The sequence below is a fragment of the Lepisosteus oculatus genome, chromosome 15, assembly GCF_040954835.1.
Source record: "Lepisosteus oculatus isolate fLepOcu1 chromosome 15, fLepOcu1.hap2, whole genome shotgun sequence".
Lineage (NCBI taxonomy): Eukaryota > Metazoa > Chordata > Actinopteri > Semionotiformes > Lepisosteidae > Lepisosteus > Lepisosteus oculatus.
In genome coordinates, this window is record NC_090710.1 from 5,391,221 (window position 1) to 5,412,762 (window position 21,542).

At 36.8% G+C, this 21,542-nt stretch overlaps 1 protein-coding gene across 6 annotated transcripts in view; it reads left to right on the forward strand.

Moving 5' to 3' along the window:
• Positions 1–21,542, forward strand: part of nalcn (sodium leak channel, non-selective) — a 158,016-nt gene that overhangs the window by 30,007 nt on the left and 106,467 nt on the right. For all 6 annotated transcript variants that reach the window (XM_015363454.2, XM_006638901.3, XM_015363458.2 and 3 more), the window contains 3 exons: positions 3,427–3,578; positions 8,791–8,933; positions 9,608–9,712. In XM_015363454.2, coding sequence (XP_015218940.2) covers positions 3,427–3,578; positions 8,791–8,933; positions 9,608–9,712 — 400 coding nt within the window. The remainder of the gene's footprint in view (positions 1–3,426; positions 3,579–8,790; positions 8,934–9,607; positions 9,713–21,542) is intronic.

Below are 21,542 nucleotides of genomic sequence, written 5' to 3' on the forward strand. Positions count from 1 at the left end.
TTCTAATCATAATAATTAACATTTCTGTACTTTTTTCAGGAATGCGTTGTTAATGATTACTTTTTTTACAGAGATGTCTGTCTGAAAAAAATACAGTGAATGCTTTCCTGCCAGGGAGAAGATTATAGACATTGACCCTTTTCTGCTGTCATTTTGATTTCAGCACCTGTCACTTTACATTTATACAAATTGCAGGAAGTGTTTCAATTAGAGTCAATTAGAACATTTTCTTTTCTTATAGAAGTTGACAAAGATAAAAGGTTTTCTTTTGTGTAGGACTGAAAAATGACTGCATAATGCACCTTTTTTCAATAATGTTGCCAGCTTTTTGTGTGGATGTTGATTAAGTCAATTTTGGATTTCCAGTAATGTTAAAAGTATGAACTTTATCCATGACAGTGTACTCAAACCAACTGAAAGTAAAGTATGAGAAGACTAGGGTATTCATTTATTTGTGATTTACCCAATATTTAGTCAGGATGTGGTCATGCATCATTTGAAGTCATACACACCTGAAGAATGCTCCACGGCCGAAACGTTGTGTTTTCTTTCTTCTTTTTTTCAGCAAGGAATAAACCTATTACTTGTTCCAAAGCTGTATGATGTTTTATTATCAGGTCTCAGAGATATGCTTTAATTGGATACACAGGTTGAAAATACTATTAACAAAACTACATTTGTCATCTTTGGACAGTTACATCTCAAAACAAATACATTTCCCCCCTAAATTCCCTGGATTGAAAAGCCTACTCAAGCTTCTGTCTCAAAAGGTTCAAGGACCAAAGTGTGTTCCCAAATTATTGAAATGAAGGGGATTACTAAATTTCAAATTCAATAATTTTTTTTTACTTTTATTCCATATTTATTCCAAATTAAAAAAAAAAACTTAAAAAAAGATTAATGAATGTAATAAATATCAGCAGTGGTATTTCATGTTTGAGCTGAGAATGTGAATCACATTACTATGATATTAGCAGACTTGTAAACTTTTATTTTCTGTTTCATTTATCATATCTGTTCCGTAAAACCTGCAGATTTCTTTTATATAAGTGGGAGATTATCAATCAGAAAATAATTAAAGACACTTTGACTCATCAGAGTGCCTTCCATCGGTCTCTTTGATACAGCAATAAATTATCCACTTTCATTCCAACACACTAATAATCAACTGGAAAGAGTGTCTAGCTTACCGCTTTGAAGACATTAATTTTCATTAGAGACATTAAACAGCACTTAGAGTCACACCTGTGTCCAGGGAGAGAGGGAAGTGAGAGAAGGAGAGAGCAAGGATTGTGATGGATTGAGGGAGCAAGAGAGGAAGGGAGAGAAAGGACAACAGATGAAGAGTGAAAGAGTGTGTTGTGTTGGGTGAAAAAAACATTGCCGAAACAGGTGGTGATGCCGGAGAATTTATTTTTGTGTGTTTTGTTGTTCAGCATTATTGGCAAGAGTTATTCTTTAAAGCAACAGAGTGTACTGTATTAATTATAGAATGTAAAACACTTCACAAAATCATTATAGGCTTTCGTAGACTCTTGGAACATTTCAAAATCTAATTAAACACTTAAAAAATATTTTTATGTTGATCTATTTATGATGTTACACAGTGATAACAGTTCATAGATTGGTTAAATTTGTTGATCACCGTGGCCTCTTTATTATGGAAAGTTATTTTTAAGAACATTACTCAGCCCCACATCCTCCGGAGGTCTTGGGTTTTGTCTATAATATCTTCTGTCAGCACCCTGTTTTAAAATGTTTGTCTCCATCTCTGAGAGCGAGGGTTCCAGATGAAACCCTTCAGCGCTTTGCTGGCATTGGGTAATCAATCTCAAAATCTCATTAAGCTGTATCTTCTATGTTCTTCAAGATTAGCTTTAATGTGTCTAATGGATGTCCCTTTGTGTCAAAGAAGCAGATTATATTTTCAGTCCTGTATATAGATGTATTTAGTGTCCACTTATGACTCAGAGTATTTGACTTTCTCTGTGTTGGCTTTGTCAATACCTTTGAGGATTCTGGATATCTGAGTTTAAACTTTTGTGATCTAGTGTTTCAAGACTAAAGACAATTAATTCCCTTAAAAGGGTTATTTGTAAGAACCTTAAAAGGCCATTGCTTTGGTTCTCTTATTTTAATAAATTAAAGTCATAAACTTGAATCTATAAAGTTGCACTTTACAAACCTCTGCCAAAATAAAATAAGCACCTCTCAAAGTGGTGGTCATTTTTCATACAAATACTCTAGGGCCAATGTAAATTGTTTCACATTTTGCTGTTAAAATGCATTTTATTCTACTCAAGGCCTCTTATTTCAATAAAGCAGGACTGTACCTTAATGTCCAAATATATGTGGCTCATTGTGAATCTATAATCTTCTATTTTATACTGTAGCACCATATGGTTAATGTATTTTTGTATTATTATTTATTTTCAAGGTTTACACTGTTTACCAGAAAATAGAAAATAACATATTTCACAAAATATAAAATATGATTTACAAAAAGTTCAAATTTTGATTAAATTGGACACAATTAGAGAAGATGTTAATAGGTGTCTAACGTAATTAAACTCTTGTCTCTCTAAGTTTTGATGTACAAAAATCACGTCATTTGGCACTGAACTTTCAGATAAGTGACAAAAAATGATAAGAACTCTTTTTATGTGTGGAGTTCTGTGGGAGCTTTTTGAGCTTTATTGTATCCTTGAGAATAAATTTGCCCTTTTTAACACAAACTGCTTTACATGTTACTCTTATTTGTCTTTTATTTGCTTTTATGTTTATTTTCCTTTGATGAAGGATAAGTAAAAAAATAAAAAGCACCAGGCATGATGCCCAAACATGAGTATTAAATTGGATTTCTCACCAATATGCATATCAAGAAGCTTTAACTAAATTCAGGTTTGTATTGGTACTGTATGACTTATCAGTAGGCATTGGGATATCTGGATCAGAACCTGAAATATATTGAAATTCACTTTTAAACCTTATAGATTTGTTTCTAAATCAAGAACATCATCAGCAACAGAATAAAACTTATTGCATTCCGTACATTAACTCCTGATATTGTTTTTTAGTTGATATTTTTGTTGATGTAACAATTTGCATATACTTTCTTAGGAGATTTACTGTAAATGTGCTTTGGTGTATTTCTCTGAAAAGCTCAGTATAAATGTGTTATGGCTTAGAAAGGCAATTCAAGTACACTACATTGACCAAGGGGAATTTAGTGCTAGAGATAAAGGGAAATAGTGATTTAATTACTGAATCTAGGAGCCCTTCTAAATATTAGTCCAAAAAAGCATTTATAATTATTGAAAGGACTGACCCATTATTTTCATTGAATTAGCTCTTTATCTTTTGCTGCAGTGAAATCCTTATTTAATGGTGAAAAACTCTAATTGATTGACACATTTTGTCTTTCAGGAATGTAACCTGGAATAATTTAGCGATTCCGGATACGCACTGCTCACCTGATGGAGAAGGCTACCAGTGCCCAATGGGATTTAAATGCATGGACCTTGAAGATCTCGGTCTCAGTAGACAAGAGCTGGGTTACAGTGGTTTCAATGAGATAGGTTTGTAATACACATCCACTAAATTCTTCCTAGCATCCTTGTTAAGCATTTTTTCTTTTCCTTTCAAGGTACGGTTTAATAAAATTTTGATTGAAACACGTATACAACATTTAAAATATCATTTCAGAAGGATGATATTATATCAGGTGATAATCACAGTGGCCAACCAGGGTTTTGTAGTTAACTGTAAGTCACCACACATTAGACAGCAGCTAGAGCCAAATAAACCATTTTCCTTATATTAACAATGCAACCATTGTCCAACTACAATGTTTAGTTGGTTATGGCTTTCTATTAAAGGTTTCAAAGGTCTCATTAACAAAACAAATAATTACAAAATAGCTAAGCTGTGATGTACAATATCTCAGTTTATCTTTACTGGAGTATTCTGTGGGCTTGATTTAGTAAAGTAAATCGCAATAATTTTAAATGCTATAAAGACCCAAATGTAGGGGGATAGTTTGTGGTTTCGGTGTTTAGCATATCAATGAATGTTATAATTTCTATTTGAACTTTTATTAAAGGTTTTGTTTCGATTTCTAATGGATTAAATACTTTTTTTCCATTTTTTTTTTCCAAATACAAAATACTTAGATTTTTCTTCTAGGACATTTACTATTTTCGGAACAATAATGGCATTTTAGACAAACACAGCTTAAAAATGGTCATGCCTGCAGTGATAACAGCATAATAGGAAAAAGCCCATGCTATGATAAAACCAAAGTGAAAATCTGATGTTCATGTGAACATTGTCCATAGTGGTATCTGACTGATTGTTTAATACTTTCCTATATCTCAAATATGTTGTGTCTATAAACATGTTGTCATTTTATATACACTATTAAGTCACTATTTTTTTAAATATTGCTCCAAGCTTTATGGAGTTCCAACAAAATCCTGTTTCCCAGTATGTTAGCTTTGAAGATATGGAGTTAATCAATTTCCACATTTAAGCATGTGACGCTAGCGTAGTTGAAACTAATGCGGACAGATTGGTGAGTGACAGTCTCAAATCTTTACCTTTGCTAAAAGCTTCCTTCAGAACACAAATTCCCTGCATCCCTCGGAATTAAATGTTAGCCCTAACAAGCTCACATTTGTAAAAAAAAATGGTTCAAGCTGTTAAGCAGATCATTACTTCTCATAGAGCATGTCAATGGGAATACTACTCTCTTTTAAAGCAAACAACTTCTTCCTTTGTGTGTCTATACTGTATACTGTATACTGTATACTGTATACAGTATAAGAAAGAACAAAGCACAGTCAAGTGTGAAAAATACAATAAAATCTATTCATATGCTTTTTAGTGTGTGTTGACAAAAACATGGGGAAATAGAAGAATCCTAAAAATGAACCTGAACCATAAGAATGTGGTGGAGATTGACTAATGGACTAAGGTTGGGTCCTAAGCTCGTATAGTTATTATTGGCATTATTTTCATTACCCCATTTGTATAGACATTTCTATCCACTGGGTTGTGAAAGCTTGTATTATTTTTGCTGTTGTCTATCAATTGCTTTTTTATTCAAATCCATCCACTTATTTATTTTAATTTGTAATTACATTATTTTAATACATGAGTGATAGAATACAAGAGTACTGTACCACACTCTCTGGTAGAATTTCTGTCAGTTTCTATTATAATTCTAGGTTTATACAATCAGTTGATTTTATAATAATCAGCTGATATAGAGACGCTATGGCTTTGAGGGCTACCTACTGTATGTTGATTTTTACTCTATTAAAAATATGTAGGGGGTGAGGAGGCCATTTAGCTTATGGTTGTTTTAGAATGTGATAAAAGGATGTATTCAAAGCTTTTCCTCAATGATTCCGGTGAATAACCTTACAGATATGGTAATTTGTTCAGTACAATCACTCATTAGCACTTGCATTCAAAATGAGTGGATGGAGTTTAATTATTCATTGGTATTAATGCACTGAAACATGTATTCCTTGCAATCTCACTAATCCTAAATATAGCAGTATCTACAGTTCATACTGTAAGCATTGAGCTTTGAGTAGGCTAAAAGCATTTTTTCCTGCCTTCTACCTTACCTCAGAAGGGCAGTGAGCGAAGCACATCTGCTTCAGTCTGATCCAGTGATAGCCTCTTTTCCTTCTTAAATTGCTTCCTTTGTATATTTTTGATTACTATGAGGAGCCAGCCCTTACCAAAAAAATGTAATTTAGAATTTCATATCATGGCATGCTGGGTTTAAAGAAGAATAGCTGAGGAGAGAAAGAGTCAAGGTTGCAGTTGAAATCTGTATACATTTAAAAAAAAAACAATGCATATATTATAGAGTGATATACCGCGTGTGTGTATTTTACATTTATGCCTGTGTGGGTGATTTGACTTAGTGCCGTAATGAACTGGTTTACTATTTAGAAATGGAGGAACACAACCTGTTTAAAGTATTAGAAAATAATAATTTTGATGATCTACTGTATAAGATTCCCTTCGCTCATAACAATAATCAAACTCAGCAAGGATAGTGAAACTCTCTAAAAAAGTTATTTTGTAGTTGCCCAGCATTTTCTTCAGCTATTTCAACATAAGTGAGTTTTTAATGAGAGCATTTTGTCATAGCACAATGAAACTGAGCCCTGAGGGGAAAAAACACATTTCATATTGAGAGTAATCACTGTGAGCGACAAAAAATCTCAGACCTTGATTCAAGAAAGGTTCTCAAACTTTTCGATATGTGAAATGAATAATTGTTTTACAGCTTTATTTAAAATATGTTTGTTCTTGCTTTGTGGTTTCTTTTTCACTGGAATATTATTTTTATTTTCTTTTTATAGTATTTGGGATATATTTGCTGGTGCATATGAAATAGAAAATAGCAGATAATCATATAAGAAATTAGACAAAGTGTCATGATAAAGGTTGGATTTGTTGGAAAGTAGTGTGTGGAATTATTTGTAACTGAGAAGGACTTTGATGATCCATGACATTCTGATAGATGGTATTTTTCTATAAAATATTTTTCAGTTGTTTTTTTGAGTTACACCCTGCTGTAGTGTGTTCTTGAGAAAACCTCATCAAGGTATTTAAAATCCACATAAGCACTGGCAAGGTCACATCATGAATTTCTTCAGAATAAAGCACAAGCTAGAAAGTTACGGGAATCTGTAACAGGCTCCACAGCCAAATTACTGAAGCCGATACCCTGGTTTCTTTTTATGAAAAGGTGTGCTGAGATCCTTGGGTAGAAGCTCCTGTAACTTCTACCGAACAGACTAAATGAGATGAGTGGTGCCATCTGATTTTTAAGACTTCTTAAGTTCTAACAATAGTGTCACCTCAGACTTCAGGTTTGGAACCAGCAATGGCAGTATATCAATTAAGCCAATTAAGCAAAAACCTCTTCTTTATAAAAGTCACAGTATTTTTACATTCTTCAGCCTTCAGTCAGCAACTTGATTCAATAATTATAGGTGCATTATCTGTCAGCCACGATTTACCAAACCATAGTCAATGAATGTTATGTACAGTTACTGAACAAGCAGGTATAGATGACTGTGGCCCCTTTAAATAACCACTTGTCTGTGATAGAAAAAAACAGAAACCCTTCTGTAATGATCATCTTGAGAGAAGAATTGACAAGACTGAGTTGTCACAATAATATAACATTAAAAAAACGGGCTTTCACTTGTGCTGAGTAAATATGCAGCAGTATTGGAATTATAGACATTCACATTATTTACATTGCTCTACGCTTTCTGGAAAAGAATGTTCAATTGTCCCTCAGAAGTAGATGGTTGATGATTGAAGAATGGCAGTTTAAAATTAAGAGGATTGTGGGAGGCAAGCAGCTTAGTTGGAACCTGAGGGACAGTTATGACAATTGTGCCATGCACAGTATTAGACAATGACAATTGGACAATAAATGTATCACAGTTGGGAGAGAAATAAGAAGGGCTGATTGGCTGAGTGTCTCTGAGACCAGCTTGCTAAGCTTGAGATGAGCTGCTGTTTATTCTAAAATGTATCATACTTAAACATCTGTAGGGCTTTCCGTGACTATTTCAAAAGAATAATTAATTTACTTTTTCATTGACCTACAGGACTGCACCATCCATTAGACTGCTGTCAGGACCCATGAACAAAATAGGGTTCAGTGTATCATAACACATCCTCCTAATTGCCAGGCAATAATGTTGAACTTGGAAGAAGTGTTGAATATCTCTTTCCTTTTAAATATTTTAAAGTTTTGTTCAACAAAAGAAGATGTTAAACAACAAATCAAAACATTTGTAGTTTATAATGTACAGTAGATTTATAATAATGCTGCAGTGCCCTGGCAGAATTAAATGAGTTTCCTTTTCTATATATACTTACATAGAGAATATATTTGGGCTGGTGGTGCAAGTGTGGTATCACTTGCTTGTTAAATGTGCTATGTGGGATTGAAATAGGAAAGACTGTGGTTCAGTATTACTACATACAGTATTTGACAAATGAGGTAGTTTTGGGGACACGGGGGAGGGCAAATCTGATGATACAGACATGAACCCACACAACATTTTACTAATGTGAATATCTGAAAATGGTGTCTTTACTGCCTATTTGTTTTAATTCCTGCTTTAAAGCCTGTTCTGTGTATTTCTAGAATTACGGGGAACCAAGATTTGCTTACCTACAGTATATTACATAACCTATTGTACTTGTACTTAAATTATTTTCTTTATTTAGTTTTGTTTTTCTATTTACTGTACCAATAATTAAGTTCTTGACTATAATATAAGGAATACAGAATTACACAAATATTCTGTGCAATTGACAATAACAGTACACTTATTGATAACTGGAAGTTGGATTTCAAGTCTATAAAATGAATGATGCATCTGTAAATAAATGCCTATCCTGTAGGTTAGATTAACTGAAAAAGCACTTACTTGTAAAAGCACCTGAAGGTTTTAAACTTACAAGCATTTTTTTACACTGCAAACAGCATTTGCTGTACTGGGTTAATGAAAAAAAAAATCCTAGCCAATCTTCAGTAAAAAAAATAACATTGAAAATTCACAAGGACAGAATGAGAGATGATCAAGTTCAATTTCCAGGAGCAAACAAATTAAAAAGCAGCATGGCTTGGTACCTGTACTGAAAAGCATGCCATGTTAAGTCTTCTATTTTGTTTTTTAAACAGCAGGAAGGATGGCAAATGTTTAATCCTACATGTGTTCTTTTATGTCTATAAAGGTACCAGTATATTTACAGTTTATGAAGCAGCTTCCCAAGAGGGCTGGGTGTTCCTCATGTACAGAGCGATTGACAGCTTTCCTCGCTGGCGCTCCTACTTCTATTTCATCACTCTTATCTTCTTCCTCGCTTGGCTGGTTAAGGTAGAGTGAATTTTCTTTGGGATGAACTAGTGATGAAAAAAAAGTTAATGTGCTTCCAGTGTCTCTTCAGGTTCCAGCTTATGTGGGACTATAAACCTGCCAATACTTGATGTCTTGGCTAACATTGCAGTTTTGAAGTTTGTGCCAGGCAGATATACTGTAGTTTGTTCCTTGTTATTTACATCTGCACAGTTTGTTTGTGTAGAACAAAAACACTCCAAAATAGAACAAGAAAGTGTGTTCTCGGATTCTTATTGTTTTTCATATCTTAGCATTTTTCAACCAGGCTGACAAGTACCAAAAAAGAACCTTCTGGAGATTTCGCCAACAGACCCTTTTCAAGAGTATCTTAACCGTAGGTTTATATAATCTAAAAGTTCCAGAATTTTAACATGCTGCAGATAAAAGCCCTGTGCAGTCGCACATTCAAGGAAAGGAGTTTCAACCATTGTGCGTCATAGTCTTATTAATGCAATTTTCTATTGTTCTGACATAAAACACAATAAAATGCCAAGCACATGATATAGAAATGGGAGTTTTACATCAGTAATCATTTTTCTTTTCTATTTATGGTAATGGTTTGCTGTGATGTAACCATGTAAAGTTATGCAAACAGGGTATCACAGAGCTTTTGTGATATTGTGCTCATTACTACTTTCCTCTGCTTTCCTCAGAATGTGTTCATTGCAGTTATAATTGAGACCTTTGCTGAAATCAGGGTACAGTTCCAGCAGATGTGGGGGTCCAGGAGCAGTACCACTTCAACAGCTACTACTCAGGTACAGTTCATGACAACTGATGACACACTATGCAAGCCTTTTATTTAGAATCACCCAACTATGTTTGTGATGCACGCACAATTTGGTTTTTCAACTGGTTTTACAACCAGGATTTGGCAATGCAGGTCAGCGCGGGAAGTCCAGCGGTGAATAGAGGTGAGGCACATCCCTCACCAACAGTACAGCAAGCCCGCAAGTGCCTGGAGGTCACAGGGACCGCTGTGTTTCAGAGAGCAGAGGAAGGCGAATAAAAGTTCAGACAGGTATTGAGGTGCCAAGCCATGTAAAGCCTTGTAGGTGAGCATGAGGATTTTAAAGTCTACGCGGAATTTGACCAGATCTAGTGCAAGTGTTCACATTACTCCTATCCTGGAGTCCTTGCACTGGCTTCCGGTCAAATTCCGCGTAGACTTTAAAATCCTCATGCTCACCTACAAGGCTTTACATGGCTTGGCACCTCAATACCTGTCTGAACTTTTATCGCCCTACTCCCCACCTCGCAACCTCCACTCTTCAAATTCTGCCCTCCTTACTGTCCCCCAAGCCCGTCTACATTGTATGGGCGACAGGGCCTTCTCCTGCTATGCCCCCAAGCTCTGGAACTCCTTGCCCAAGGATATTAGAGAGTCACCTTCTCTAAACTCCTTCAAATCCAGACTCAAAACCCTCCTTTTCAGAAAAGCCTTTACTTAACTGGTTCCATTCTTCACCCCTCTGCTCTTCTTAATACCACCTTCCACGGTCTCCTCTATTGTTATTGTTGTATTGTTGTAATTATAATTGTGTCCTGTCTTGTGAAATTTTCTTATTTATTGTTGTAGTCTTCTTATTTATTGTTATTGTCATCCTGTAAAGCGCTTTGAGAAGCTACCTTTAAAGGCGCTATATAAAATAAATTTTATTATTATTATTATTATAAGGCTTGGCTGACTAATCCTACAGTACTCATCTGCTGGCAGCGCTCAGCCAGTTAGGAATCCCTGTCGTAGTCAGCTAGAGATGTGACCCAGGCTCAATCCCACATGGCCTGGATCATACTGTAGAAATCAGCCTGTGGTCAAGTGAAACCCTTAACGGGCTGAACCATTGGGAAGCCTAGGTTTTTGTTTTAAGATCACAAATACAGTAGGTATTTCTTTAGAAGTTAGCATGCATACAGTACATTGAAATTGAAAATGATGCATTTTAAGACATTGCAAAGCAGTAGCAATACCGGTCCTCAAGGTACCCTTGTGCCTTCTGGTTTTCATTCTGTGGTCTCAGTCATTTAAGACCATTTAAAGATTAAAGAACCATTAATGGTGTCATTTGATTAATTTGAACTATTTTCTGCTCTCAAAACCTAGTCTCAGAAACAATCCCATGTTAGAGATGCTTCCCTGTAACATTCTACACAGCTCTTACTGTTGACCAGTTAGTGATAAGCAGACACTGGTAGAAATAATACTGCAACACCCACTGATTAATTTAGAGAGCTGAAACCCTGCATTTGGGGCACGTTTATAATTTTGTTACTCTATTTGTGGTTCAATTTAAGGGCAAAATAACAAGGCTCACTTAGAATGAAAACCAGAAGAAAAGCAAATAATTCAGGCCCAAGGCTGGGAAACACAGATCTAAAATACAGATTTATAGAAGTGTTTTTATAAAAAGAAATGTTTATTTATTATTATAGTTAATATAACAATCTTGGAATTCCCACATGCTCATTATAAGAGTGCCTGACTAATATGGTTCTTTAAAAATGTGCCACCATGGGTCATCGTATTTTTCTCAATAATGGCACTGTTCATCAAGTGTTATTCATCCTTTGACCTTGCCTGGTGTGTTGCAAAGTTTGCTTTCCAGAAACATAGAGCATCAATGGCAGTCCGTTGATTCTTTTTGGCTGTGTTGAAGTTGAAATCACTGTCCTTTCACAGTGAATGCTACTGGAGTATAGCCTCAACTTAAATTAACTTTGGCCGATTGTCAGGAAGCCATCCTAGACTGTGTCTGGATGAGGGTGCAGCAAATGGCTTCTAGCAGATGGCAGAGAGTGAATCACAGCAGAGCACTGAAGGATGACTGTTGAAGACCAAGTGACAGAAACAAGGGACGACTGTGCCAGACAGTGAGTGATGTGGCAATGGCCCCTCTAACTTCAAGGTATATTCCCCTGTGCTGGAAACTATTTAGAACAGACCTGACTCTCAAACAGAAACAGGAAAGAAAAACATCATTGTAAAATGGCAAGTCTTCTCGGCTAAAATTAATGGCTTTATCTACTGGCAAAAAGTACATATAGTTTGTATAAGCTTTTATACTTCATAGAGAAATATTGTATAGTTTTTACGCCATACCACCCACCAAGATGGCAGGGGCGGGCCAGGAGCTGTTCCGGACCCAGGGGCAAAAGCGTCACAGTCCAGGGATAGTAGCCGGTACCCAGAAGCTACTGCGCTTCACTGAACCAAGTGCAGGCAGGGTAACCAGGGACAGAGCAGGGCTGGTTGGTCTTTATCTGGAGCAGGGCAGATAAGGGCACATAACCTCGTCGTGGTCCATCAGACAGAGCACCAGGTATCGGGCTGAGCAGAGATCTCGTGATCTTCAGAGACTTGGCCAAGCGCGCACTGTCAGGGTGGACTGGGGAGGTGCATCAGGGACCACTGAGGTCTGGGTCTTTTTTCCCAGGGGCAGGACAGAACAAAGGTCTACCAGGAAGGCTGGCAGGATGAAGGAGAGTGCAGTGGACTGGAGAGCAGGACTGAGTCAGGACACAGGCCTGGAGGAGGGGGAGGACCATCAGAGCTGGCAGTTATGCTGAGCTCCCAGGTGCAGCAGGCTGGAGTGATGGAGGAGAGCACAGGAAAGGACAGGTTCCCCACTTGGAGTCTGGGTGGGTCAGGATACAGGCAGGAGACAGGCCAAATCCAGGCAGGCAGGGAACCAGGAGTGAACAGAAAATGGGGGGAAGTTACTGAGAGCTCCTCCAGGAAACCTCTGGCTGGCAGTCCGAAGGTTCAGGGCAGGACAGGAACTAATATACAATGCCAGATTGCTGTGGAGAAGCCAAACAGGACTTAAATAACCCACAGTACCTGATGCAGGCTGATTTCCTATTGCATTCAGGTACTATGAGTATATTGTCTCCTCAGCAACCGGTGCAGGGAGGCAGAGGGGAAGAGACGTGGCCCACGGGCACACACCCCCCAGCTTTACAGCAGAGCCAATGTAACAATTGTAGCTCAGCCTTTTACATTTTGGCTTTATTGGCCATTGTTGTTCAGCTGTTTTACAAGGATGCCTGGGATAAAAGAAGTGACTGAGGAACAAACATATTTAAAAAATAGATCAGATAATGTATTACATTTATTGGTGAAAGAGCATAATAGCTGTCTTGTCTGCATGAGTTCAATGTTTGGAGCACATAGCTCTGAGTTAGCAATGGGAAACACTTCAGTTTACATGTATTTCAATGAAGTTAAATATTCAAATAGCTGTATAAAATGGTATTCCACAGTTCCAGTCCTGAAGGGTGGTCATCCATATGGTCTCTAGGACTTTGAAAAGCAGCTTTCACATTGTCAGATAAGCAGGTTACATTGGCCCAGTTTAACCTGAAGATCAGAAGAATGATCCTGAAGTTACATATTGGAAGCATTGAAGTACTTCTAATACTTCTTTTAGGCCGGGACCGAATTTTGGACATATAGTATAGCTGTATGTCCAAAACATACAGTTTGTCATATACTGTACTGTTGAAAACATCCCAAAAAGGTGTTACAGATGTTGTTCTTCTGTAGTACAGTATGTCCTTTTCATAAGAACAATACAATCCTATGATATCTTAGGATATGCTAAAGGTAGGAACTTGTGTTTAATGAGTTGAAATTTTGGATTGAATATTCAAATAAGACCCCAGTCTACTCAAAGGGCATTAAAAGGCACAGACTCAGTGTGGATTAGTAAACACTTTGTCCTCGACCTACATTTCTGCGTCTCTCTATGAAGTCACAGGAAAAAAAAATTGCAGTTTAACTAGAGTATATTTTTTCATGGTTAAGCTTTCTTTTTTTGCTACTCTAGAAGAAGGCATACAATTATATCCTCAATATTGACTTTATGGTTCACCTATAAAATAGACACCATTTCAATTCAAAACTGCACTTCATAAAGCTCTCAGCCATTGGATTCAAAAACTGGAAAGTATGCAAATCCTTGGTGTGTCACTGATTGGCTCGGCTCCTGGCAATGCTAAATTGGACCTGTGGCGGTGATTAGGTTGAGGAACTGTGGCTATTCAGTGACATCTGTGTCTGTCTTTCAGTTAATATTAAACTCCATTTTTTAAATGTAAACAGCGGCAATTGGCCTAACATGTAGGATTTAGGACCATTTTGGAGGCTCGACTGCAAGCAATGAATAAAGATTTATGCCACATTAATGGAAAAAATGCTACTTTTTGGCAAAGTACTCTTAAGATTCAAATAATATAGAGTTCATACAGTAATAATGAGAAATATTTGTAGGTTTCTACCGCTTCACTGGCATAATTCTAAAATTATTTTGCATGAACTGTTGTTCATAGTTTTAAAATAGCTAAAACGTAGTATATAAAAGCAGTGAAAACCTCATTCTGTAAAAATACAACTGAAATGCATTCAACCACTTGCCCATCTGACCTTTCATTGCATTAAATGGATTCCTTATCTGTAATAGGATTGTGCTGATAGTCGATATTCTTTAAGATATGCCTGTGTTTCAATTCAGAGAACAAAAGCTTTGGCAGAAGAAAGCCAAATGGCCAAAACAGAATGTTTTTTTTTAAAGAATGGGTTATTAATTTGCTTAAACACTGTTTCAGTTTCTGCATTTGAAAATATTCCACTCTTAATAATAATGATCACAAAGATAAATACAATTACAATATGGCTACTTACGAAATGTATTAAGTATTAAACAGAATCAGTGTGATTAAATTTAAGAGCACAAGATAAGTGAATTCCTGATGTTCAAATTATTTTATTTTCAGGCATTGATGTGCATACACTGTATTTAATTTAAGGAATAATAAACTGAATTTAAAAGTAAAAGCACAAGATCGCCTTATTACATGATTGGTTGTTTGGACATTTACTGCTACTATTGTGTTTTACACTGTAATTAGGTACTTTGTTCTATACAGTTTGTCATCTTAAACAGTTATTTCACTGTTATTCTAATATCCCTTGAAAGTATAGTGGATTGCCTGTCAAGATATTTCAAATAAGCTGTTTACATATTTTAAAATGACAACCACAGATGTTCATACTATGCATACTTTACCGTTAATTTCACATTGCTGTGCTTATGCTCAATCATAAATTCAGTGTATGTTGGAGATTTATTTTGAATTTTTGGTAGTAAAACATTAAGCTAATGTAAGGTTATTTTTCACTTTGCCTGTAGTTCTTCAACATTGCATTTAACTTAAAAGTAGAAATTACAAAACATGTTTGGGAATAAATATCATGTTTGCATTGTTTTTCATGGCTGAAGGTACTGTATAATAAATTGTGAATTACCAGAGTGTACCAATTTAGTCATAAACCATAGGTGGAGCTATTTTTTTTTAAATAGTATATTTGAACGAAACAATACTGAACATAAAGAGCTGTTCAGTATAATTTTTTTAAAAAAAGATTTGGGGAACTGAAATCTATGTGTCCAAAGGCTTTCCAAATTCGCAAAATAATCAATGCTGTTCCAAGCAGACATTTTATGCAGGGGTCTCTCTGTCCCCGAGAGTTCCAGCCTTCTCCACTAAAGGTAAAGGTAGTGTGACGAGGTCATACAGCCATTTCGATGCATCTCTGCTGCTAACAAGTGTTCATGAGTGAACCGGTGGGGACTGGCCAGCTGTTTCTGCAATTTGTCCCAGTACTTCTGGTCCCTGCTCCTTAGGACATGCTGGTCTAGGGCAAGCACATGAAAAAGGGCCTGTTGGGGCTGCACCAGGACTGGGGACTGGGTAAACAATGCTTCCAGGTCCCAGTAGGCATCTTGCACTTCTCGTACTAGTCAAAAGTAGCTGCTCTGTCAGTGAGACAGCAGAAGGACACAGCTCCAGGAACTTGGTATTCTAGTGGAAAAGACTGAGCTTCAATCCTGTAACTTTGCTTTCCCTGTGAAACAGTCACCTGTACCAGCAGGTTGTCTAGGTAGTGCATACATGAATTGAGCACCCATTACATCTGTCTCAATGGTACATAGACAAAAAGGTCAAATCTTAAACAACCAGAGCCTGTTAGTGAGAAAGCTACTGTATTTTGTGGTGATTTTTAGGTGCCAGCTTCACTTATCCATTCCCCAGGCCTACTGAACTGAACAAGCATTCAGACTCAAATCAAAGTGTTGGATCACGTGTTGAAACTCCTATCTACAGCCAGTGCTATACTATTCCTATAGTACTAATACGTAATCCCCCAGTATCCAGAGAGTTTATTAAAATCGACACAGCAGAGTTGCTTAGGCAGTTTAAGAGAATAATGTAAGGAAATGCTCAGGTCCAGGTAATGTCTTGCAGATTAGTTTTGCAATATTTTTAGTTTGTTTTTTCAGATGTCCTTAAATTTGCAAATCACCCCCTCACCATGGAAGACATCTAGTATTATTCCCAACCAGAAAAATGCCAGGCCAAGTAAGCTTAACAGCTATTCAGTAGGCAAGTTGCTCTCACATCTCTCCAAATTAGGGTCTGGAGAGAATAGTGAAGCAACACATCACAAAGAGCACAAATAACCTTATTGACTGTCTGCAGTTTACATACAGAGAAAGTAGGTAAGTAGAAGACAAAATACTCACATTGTTAAATCTGATCTCTCGGCAGCTTGACCAAGTAAAGACATTATTAAGGATCTTAATTATTCATTTTCCACCTGCTTTTAATGCAATATAACCACCGTTTCTTGCACAGAAACTGTGAAAGAATGTCAATTTAAACAGCAACAGCAACATGATAAGATGGGTCCTAGACTTCTTAACAAACAAATCGTAACGGGTCAAATTGGTCACAGTATCTGACATTCGCTCACCATGGGGCTGCTTCTAGCCCCCCCACCATATGTTTTGTACACTAATGATTGTAAGAGCAAACACACAGATAGACGTCTCACCAAGTTTGCTGATGACACACCCCTGGTCAGCATATTAAACAACTCAGAAAATGGGCCTATTCTAAATATTATGAAAACAGTCATTGATTTTAGAAAAAATGAAACACCACTCCAACCTGCTGCAATAAAACGTCAGGCTGTAGAAATTGTCAATGACTACAAGTACATGGGACTGGTGATAGACAAGAATCTGAGATGAGAAAATGTTGTGACACCAATTATAACAAATACTCCTTTTCATTTAGTAAACTCTGTTATTTTAAGGTACTGTAGATAGAACTATTTTTATGCTTTTCTACCAGTCATTTACTGAAAGTGTATTTATATACAGTCTCACTTGTTGATTTTGCATCATCTTAACCTATAATTGTAGGAGGTTAGGAAAAGTTGTGAAATTGAATAGCAAAATAATTGGGGCACATCAAATTAACATAAATATTCTCTACAAATAGAGTTATTAAGAAGGTCAAGAGCATTATGGAGTGTGTGTCTCACACCCTCCATTGTGAGTTTACACTAATCCCATCTGGGAGATGCCTCTGTGTCCCCAGGTGAAAAATAACAGACTCGGGAAATCTCTCATCCCTGTTGCAATGTCGCTCTCTTATCTTCAGTAACACTGCTATTCCTTCTTCACTGTTCTTCAAAAACTCAGTTTGTCTTCCTTGTTGTACTGTTGTATTGGACAGTGCCGTAAAACAGATTTCCCCTGGAAGAGAATTAAGCTTAGGTTAAATTGACACTAGCTTAGTACAGGCGCAGCCCTCAGCCCGCTCCACTTACATATGGAACATGAAACTCCAAGTTTCAAGCTTCTCCTTGCTCTTGGAGGAGCCCTTCTTGCTGCACCCCGCCGATTTGAATACTGATAGGTGGATGTCAATAGGTCGAACACATCTTCCTTCACACGGTCAGCATTGAAACTGCTAGAGTCCATATCCATAACTGCAGGGGAGATGTCAGCACGGATACTGTACTCCATCACTGCCAACACCACCCCTGGTACTCCCCCTTGTACAGTACCTCTCTCTTCTGAAGCAAAGGGCACATGGCTTCCCCTGCCTGTAGCTTGATGCTCTTGACCTTGACTGGATCCCTGCTCGTTGCAGAGCATTAATCCCTAAGACACAGGGGGTGCTGGGTGGAGTCCAGCCGGTTCTTATAGGAGAGTGAGGCATCCAGCTGTGCAATCCCAATGGTACGTGTCCCCACAGATTGAACCTTCTGTCTGTTACTTTCACTGTTGCAAAAGCACTATATCTCGGGTGTTTGCTAGATCAAAGCAGCCTATCCCCTTCTCTGGCTGCCCACTGGAGTTTCCAGTCTCCCTTTTCTTCTTTGGCCTTTTCTGCTGTATTCCCAGCAGCCTGGGCCCATTATAGTCTGTACTATGGCGCTTGGCCTCTCTTCACTATCTTCTTTCTCAGTCCCATCTGTTTCCCTGGCCTTGTGCAATGCATTTGTAGAAGTAAAAAAGTAGAGTCATAGAAAACTGCTTCAATTTTCACTTTTTTTTTTCAATTTAACTTTTTGCATTTAAAGAATCAGAAGGCAATACCTGATGGTGTCTGACCCTTGGCGACGCAGACATGGCAACATGCAGGACAGACACTTCTTAGCATTCATTGAGCTGAGTAGGGGTGGCGATACTTAATAAGAAAAATCAATATGAAATATCCTCTTTTTCCAAGCTCAGTCACTTATTCTCTTCCACATCCTTTGGCATTACCTGAGGATTTCATTGTGCTGAAACCTGTGCTAGATCTGATGACATCTTTGTGTTATACCCAGAACGTCTCTCCTTCTCCAGTTTTCCCAAAGCAGCATTCACTCTGATTTGAGCTCCTTGTGATTTTTCTTCCATAGCTTCAAAGCTGGCATGTTTGTCAACAACATCTGCTGCTTTCCAGTACTAGGTTGTTCTTTCCCACATTTCTGGCTAATCTAGCTGTTGTTTTCTTTCAATCAAATAACGACACTGTAATGAACTATATTTAACCTTTATATAGGATTAGAACTATTTGTTACTTTAAACTGTAAATCAGATGAAAGCAACTCTAAACACTAAGTGCTAGAAAGAAAAAAGGGATCCTTCATCCCCAAACAGGGGAGCACGCAATTTATCTTTGACTCCAGATGAAAACTAGACAAAGGCAAGATGACCCATCTGTAAAAAGAAATGGGGTGTTTTTTCAGATAGTAATTGGTTCCTCTCCAACTCCAAAGTTCCATTTTACACCAGAGCATCTGGGATGTAACTGTTCCAAGTTCATGGATTCCAAGCCCCACACCCCTCTGTCAAAACAGGTGAATGTTGTTGAGCCCAAGATTGTTTTTCTCCAAAGAGCTCAAGTTGATGGAGTTGTTTTGCTGTGTACAGTGATGTGACCTTGAAAATGTATTTCCTCTCTGTATCTATTAAATTTTATAACAATCGCACTGAGCTGCCCACCTCTTCTATTAAAAAAGTAATTAAAGCTTTACGTAAAGTTGTCAGTTATTTGGTGTGAAACAAAAGGGCTTATGTTTCTAGCTTTGATCTCATTGAAATAAAAATTTAAGGCAATCCAGAGGGATTGCACTGCTACATTGTTGGCAAGACTTCCAAGTTACTCTTCTGTGCAGTGATATTGTAATATTGAATTAATTTGATATGTCTTCCTAAGACGATTAGTGAATGAATGACATCGTGGTGATTAGAAGACAATGGAGGAAGACGTTGCTTTTAAGTTTTATGTTTTATCTTGTATTTTTACATTTATGCATTTTTAAGTAAACCTTCCATTGCGTCAGTACCTAAAAGGCAATGCAATCTAAATGGTAACATGATAGTGGAGATTTACCTTTCATTTTTTAATCATAATATAGATTTAGTTGATGAGCATTTCCGTTATCAGAGAGGTAAAATATAATAATTGAAATACTAACAAAGGGGCAAATATCCCAATAATAGTGATAGGGAAACACTAAGGTCACATAATTTCTTGGAATGTAGATGAGGCAACAAATATGATGGAAAAATTAAATAATAATACCTTTTTTTGAGATTTTATAGCAGTTTCACACTTCTAAAAGGCACTTATTATTTAATTTGTTTTGTTATTTTTATGAGTTCATTTTGTTTAAAATACTCTAGTAAAATTGATTTATATCTCAATACAATATCGTTGTATTCCCAATTGTCTTCTTTTTTATTTCTATGCGGTAACATAGAAGCAATTTGGTGGTATTTGTAGAGGAAAATTAAGATGATCAAGAATGCAAGGCTCAATGCCTGGATGTATGCTAATGCACAATGAAAATGCAACACTGTAAGATTCATATCCATAGCTGATTAGGCACATAATATTAGTTGTGTTGTGATTAGTAAGCACATATGGTTTTTCATTGTTTGAGTAATATAGTTCTGTGTGATTGCAAAATGCTCAACTCATATGTGATCTTATGAAACCACCAGGTGTTGAAATATTAGGAATATACGAGTTGAGTGTAAATGGTATGTTAAGTTAGTTGATTCAGAATATGTATTCTGTAAATAGCCATTTAATTGCATACTCTAAATAACCATTCAAATAGTGTTTTGATTAATTGTAAACAGTTAACATGCCATGCTCGAGTACTAAAGATTACCCAGTTAATATCAGTATGATAGGAGGAGCAATGAGCATACTTGTCCTGGAAGACTTTAGGTTACCAAGAAAAACCCAGGAATGTCACATTCATATAATCCTTGTGCATGATCTTTGATTGTTTTTGACTAAAATGTGTACAGCACAAGAAACTCAACAAAGAAATACAGTAACATCTTTCTGTTAATAAGACTGAATTGGTTGCATCTTCAGAAAAACAGTGATTTGCCATAATAATGTTTTGCATTCTTGGGATTCCTTGTTCAGGAAAAAATAAACATGCTGATAGCTGAGAATTAAAATCACTTTCTTAAATACAGTAGCTAAAGATTTTAGGAGATGGCAGACTGAGGAGGGAAAGTGTTTTATTGATCAATGATAGACTCAATGGGGAAAAAAAGTGTGTGAAGATGTTGTGGTAAGCATTATGGTGGTTGTTGTGTTCAAGCTAACCAGTGGAATAATGGAATACAAATCATTTGGGATGGAATCTCCTTTAGCCCAGCAGGACACTGCAACATCACACAGGGCTAGGATTATCATGAGACAACTTTAGGTAAACTGTTTCATAATCTTGTCAAGGCCATCTTTTTCTCCTGAACTGAGTCCAGTAATACAAAGCGCTGGTAAGACTAACTGGTCGGTTTTGTCAACAAAAGACAACCATAACCAGGCAACCATTGCCAGCACCATTGCTGGGACTATGAGCCAAGGTTGCCAGGACAATTTAATGGTAAAGGGGGTCATACCTGTTGCTTAATTTGTAATATTCTCATTTTGTCATTTATCATGTACTGTAAATGAAAATATTCCTTGATCTGTATTTTTGTTCATATATTCAGTAATTTGATTTCTTTAAAATGAAATCAGTTGAACCCACTAGAGATGAGTATATTATTTATTTTGTGCATCAATATACAGATGCTTCCCAAAATTAATATGTACACATACAGTATGGTGTATTTATTTTAATTCTTCCTGCATCTGACAGTTTTTACAGGCTATGGGTTCATGGCCACTTCTGTGTCTGAAGCCTTTAAACATTTTATCTCTCTTGCCACA